This window comes from Tupaia chinensis, unplaced genomic scaffold (genome assembly GCF_000334495.1).
Source record: "Tupaia chinensis unplaced genomic scaffold, TupChi_1.0 Scaffold138060_1, whole genome shotgun sequence".
Classification (NCBI taxonomy): Eukaryota; Metazoa; Chordata; class Mammalia; order Scandentia; family Tupaiidae; genus Tupaia; species Tupaia belangeri.
In genome coordinates this window covers 245,242-250,046 of record NW_006197961.1, presented here as the reverse complement: position 1 = coordinate 250,046, position 4,805 = coordinate 245,242, and the positions used below count along the sequence as shown (strand labels likewise).

General features: G+C 55.7%; 1 protein-coding gene across 1 annotated transcript in view; it reads left to right on the top strand.

The window, feature by feature from the left end:
* Positions 1-4,805, top strand: part of TNPO2 (transportin 2) — an 18,518-nt gene that overhangs the window by 2,279 nt on the left and 11,434 nt on the right. Inside the window, 6 exon segments of the mRNA XM_027776760.1 lie at positions 143-254; positions 1,410-1,485; positions 1,574-1,723; positions 4,149-4,255; positions 4,342-4,475; positions 4,565-4,646. Coding sequence (XP_027632561.1) covers positions 156-254; positions 1,410-1,485; positions 1,574-1,723; positions 4,149-4,255; positions 4,342-4,475; positions 4,565-4,646 — 648 coding nt within the window. The 5' untranslated portion in view covers positions 143-155.

Here is a 4,805-nt window from a genome sequence, read left to right as displayed (position 1 = left end):
GGGGGGCCGTGGATCGGCGGCCCCCGCTTGTCCGCCGAGGCCGCTCGCGTCGTCGTGCGGCTGTTGCCAACTCCGGGGCTCAACCTGGGGCTCACACGGAGCCCCAGAGACCCAGCGCTGACCCTGGCCCCTACCCCTGCAGCTCGCCTCGCGCCATGGACTGGCAGCCAGATGAGCAGGGCCTGCAGCAGGTCCTGCAGCTGCTCAAAGACTCGCAGTCTCCCAACACGGCCACACAGCGCATCGTGCAGGACGTATCCTTCCTTCCTTCCGGGGCTGGGGGAACCCCTGAAGGCTAGAGGGGAGGACCCCAAAATCTCTTTACTGTGGTGAGAACCTCCTTGACTTGGAGATGAGGGATAGAATTCCAGGGTCCCATTCCCAGAGCTGTAGGGATTTTTAAGGAAAATCATGAAACCACCTATTGGAGCATTTAGTCCATTAACTGTTAAGGAAGGCAGGTTACTGGCTCCCTTTTACAGATGGGCAAGTCAAAGCTTAGATAAAAACGACTTGGCTAAGGTGGTCCTGGGTGGAGGGGTCACCTCTGTGAAGCATTTGTGTTTTATCAAGACTTCAGTGCTTAGGGACTTGAGGTTGGCATAATGGTTACATGGCTGGACTCTCACGTAGTTGACCACGGTTCAAGACCTGGACCTGGCGGACTAAAACTCACGCCAGGCACGTGTGCGTGCGCGCCCAAGGTCCCAAGAGGAGAATGGTGGAGAAGGGATTGTGGTGTGGCCATCCCCCCAGGGAGATCATTTCTGTCTGTCTCTCGGGCAAGTGCACATGCCCTAATAGCCTAAAATATCTCTTAAAAAAAAGAAAAAGAGAGAGAGACTTCGTGGCTAAAAGTTTGCTTATTATTTGGTGGCTTGGGATATTGTAAGTTAAAATTTTGGAACATTGGAAAAATAGCACATTTTCACCTGAGAATGTGGATTTGCATCCTTTTTTTGAAAAAGCACGTAGGCCAGCTGATGCCGGCTGGATCCCCCGTGGCCGACTGCGCAGTGGGAGTCTTGGACGCCGAGGCTTGGGAAGCCCGGGAGGTGCATGTGCATGCGTGCCCAAGATGCTGAAAGGAAAACAGAGGGGAAGGCATTGCAGCCTGGCCATTCCCCCCTGGAGGGTGCTTTCTCACGTTCCTTCCCTCTCTGGCGAGTGCACACACCCTACTGCAAAAAAGTAGCTGGAGTGGGGTTTGCCCACCCTCTCCCGCTGGGGAGGGGGCCTTCAGGAGGCTCAAGCATCACCGTCTGCCCTGCGTGAAGCTGATGTGCGTGAAATGCTCTGTGCTGTTGTGGGAGTCTGGCTGGCTGCCAGGGCTGGGTGTCCGAGGTGCAGGTCAGGGAGCCCAGCCTGGGGACGGCCCCTGTCTCCCACGTCCCTTAACAGCTCCGCAGAAACTCAAACAACTCAATCAGTTTCCTGATTTCAACAACTACCTGATCTTCGTCCTGACCAGACTCAAGTCCGAAGGTAGATGCCCTCACTGCCCCCGCCAGGGTCGCCAGACCCCGTTTCCTCCCCGCCCCGTGTCCCTTGAACTGCCACCCTCCTCTCCCAGATGAGCCGACCCGCTCTCTCAGCGGCCTCATCCTCAAGAACAACGTGAAGGCGCACTACCAGAGCTTCCCGCCGCCCGTGGCGGACTTCATCAAACAAGAGTGTCTCAACAACATCGGCGACGCCTCCTCGCTCATCCGCGCCACCATAGGTGAGAGGGGACAGGGGGCTTGGGCTCTTGGGACACGTCAAGCTCTCGCTCATGGCCGAGCGGTTTCTCAGCACACTAAGGCAGGGCATTGCTCTCCCAAGCGCTCGGCCCCCGACGGCGGGAGTCTGGTTACTGTCGAGTGCCATTGACAGATGAGGAAACCGAGGCACTGAGGCGTTCAGGGACTCCCTGGGGACAGTCACCAGCTCAGAGGTGACCTAGGCAGCGCAGATCCATATTCAGGAAGCACTCCACGATGAAGTAGCTTTTTTTTTTTTTTTTTTTTTCTCCTTTTTTGACAGAAGGCTTTCCCTAAAGGGAAGGTGGGCTTACAAGTTGGCGTAGTGGTTAAGGCACCGGACTCCCACGTGGCAACCGCGGTTTGAGTCCTGGACCTGGCAGCTTGAAAATCACACTGGGTGTGTGCATGCCTGTACACGCTTGCATGCATGTGTGCCCAAAATCACAGGAAGGGAATGGAGAACTGAATGCAGTGTTACCATAGGCCTTCCCCCCACCACCCCACCACCCCCTCCACCCCACCCCCGTTGCTTTCTCTCTCTCTCACTCTCTCTGTTTTTCTCCAGGCACGCATACATACCCTATGGCAAAACACAACAATAATAAATAAATAGTAAGTGTGATTGGAGTCAGCAGGTGACATGGATGTTAAGGCAGGTGCATTCCCACATGGCCAATCACAGTTCTAGCCCTAGACCCGGCAGCTTGAAAAATGATGCTGGGTGCGTTTGCGTATGTGCCCCAGATCTCTAGAGGATGAGAAGGGATTGCGGCATGGTCATCCCCTGGGGGGTGATTTCTCAGTTAACCTCTCTCTTTGTCTCTCTGGCAAGTGAGCAAGCCCTATGGCAAAACAAAACAAAACAAAAACAAAAACAAACAAAATGAAAAACACCAGCACTGAGATTTGGACCACAGTCTCATGCTACTAGGCCATTGGATCTGCTAAAACAAACAAATAAACAAACAAACAAAAAGCCCTAGCCTGGGGCAGGCAGATGGCGTGGTGATTAAGGGCACTGGACTCCCACATGGCCAACCGCAGTTCAAGTCCTGGCTTTCTTACTTTTCCTCTCTCTCCCTCTCTGTCCCTCTCTGGTCAAATTTAAGAATACAGTTAAATAAAATAATTCCTAAATTATTAACTAGCCTATGATGTTGAAGGAGAGGGTCTTAGGGAGATGAGAATCAGCATTGTTAGGGTGTGGGCCCCATGATGGATTGTGGGTAGGGTTTTTTTTAACTTGTGATAGGATGCACACACTCACTGGAGAGAGAGAGAGAGAAAGAGAGAAAATGCCCTGTCTCCCTTCTCCCTTCTCCTCTCGGAACTTTGGGCTTCTTCCACCTCTCCTGTTGGGATTTTGGACACACATGCACACGGACCCCAGCACATTTCTCAAGCGCCTGGTTCTGGGACTTGAACCCTGCAGCCGGCCCTGTGGGATTCAGCTGCCTTAACTACCACAACACAGGCAGGCCTGTTTTCACCCTTCTTTTTTTTTGGGGGGGGGGGCTTCTCCTCTCGGAACTTTGGGCTTCTTCCACCTCTCCTGTTGGGATTTTGGACACACATGCACACGGACCCCAGCACATTTCTCAAGCGCCTGGTTCTGGGACTTGAACCCTGCAGCCGGCCCTGTGGGATTCAGCTGCCTTAACTACCACAACACAGGCAGGCCTGTTTTCACCCTTCTTTTTTTTTGGGGGGGGGGGCTGGAGGTTTTTGCTATAGGGCTCGTGCACTCACCAGAGAGACAGACAGAAAGTGAGAAAGTGAGAAATCACACACACACACCCGCCTTGGGGGAATGGCCACACCGCAATCCCTTCTCCTCCATTCTCCTCTTGGGCTCTTCTCCTCTTGGGCTCTTGGGCACGCATGCGCACACACACGTGCCCGGCATGAGTTTTAAGCCACAGGGTCGGGACGCAAACTGCGGTCGACTACATGGGAGTCCAGCGACATAACCATTACGCTAACGGCTGGTCCCTCACCCTTCTGTTTTTTTTTTTTTTAAAGAATGATTCTATTTAACTTTATTTACTTATTTTAACTTGACCAGAGAGGAACAGAGTGAGAGAGAAAGAGCAAGAGCGGGAAAGTGAGAAAGCAAGCTGCCAGGTTTGGGACTCCCCCCCACAGCCGGCCACGTGGGAGCCCAGTGCCCTTAAAGGCCATGCCACCTGCTGGCCCCCGTTTCCACCCTTTGAATCCTGTCCCGACCAAATCTCCACCCAAAGCTCAGCATGGTGTGGCCCAGGACCACCTCTGAAGGGGTTTGTAGGGCTTGGGGGACAGCTAGGGACAAGCCAGCAAAGTGCCGGCCTGCCTGCCGCGGGGCGGAGGCCCGGCCAGGCCCCCCCGCCCAGCCTGAGGCAGCGTCCTTTCCCGGCGCCCCAGGCATTCTCATCACCACCATCGCTTCCAAGGGTGAGCTCCAGATGTGGCCCGAGCTGCTGCCCCAGCTGTGCAACCTGCTCAACTCAGAGGATTACAACACCTGTGAGGTAAAGGTGGGAGCTGCGTGCCTCCGCCCCCTCCCCAGGAGCCCCCCCCAGGGCTGGGGTCGCCCACCTCCACGCTCTCGGCGCAGGGAGCCTTCGGAGCCCTCCAGAAGATCTGCGAGGACTCCTCCGAGCTTTTGGACAGCGACGCCCTCAACCGGCCCCTCAACATCATGATCCCCAAGTTCCTGCAGTTCTTCAAACACTGTAGCCCCAAGATCCGGTGGGTGCAGCTCCCCCGGGCTTCCCCGGGAGCAGATGGGCAGGTGGGGGTCAGGGTTCGGTGTGATCCTCGTGCCCACTCCTCGCCAGGTCCCATGCCATCGCCTGTGTTAATCAGTTCATCATGGACCGGGCCCAGGCGCTGATGGACAACATCGACACCTTCATCGAGGTGGGTCGGGGTGAGGCTCTCAGGGAGCAGAGACAAACAGGCTCCAGGGCCCCCCCCCTGTCATCGAGGTGGGTCGGGGTGAGGCTCTCAGGGAGCAGAGACAAACAGGCTCCAGGGCGCCCACCCTGCGCCATTGGCTGGCCCCGCCCCTTCCTCTGG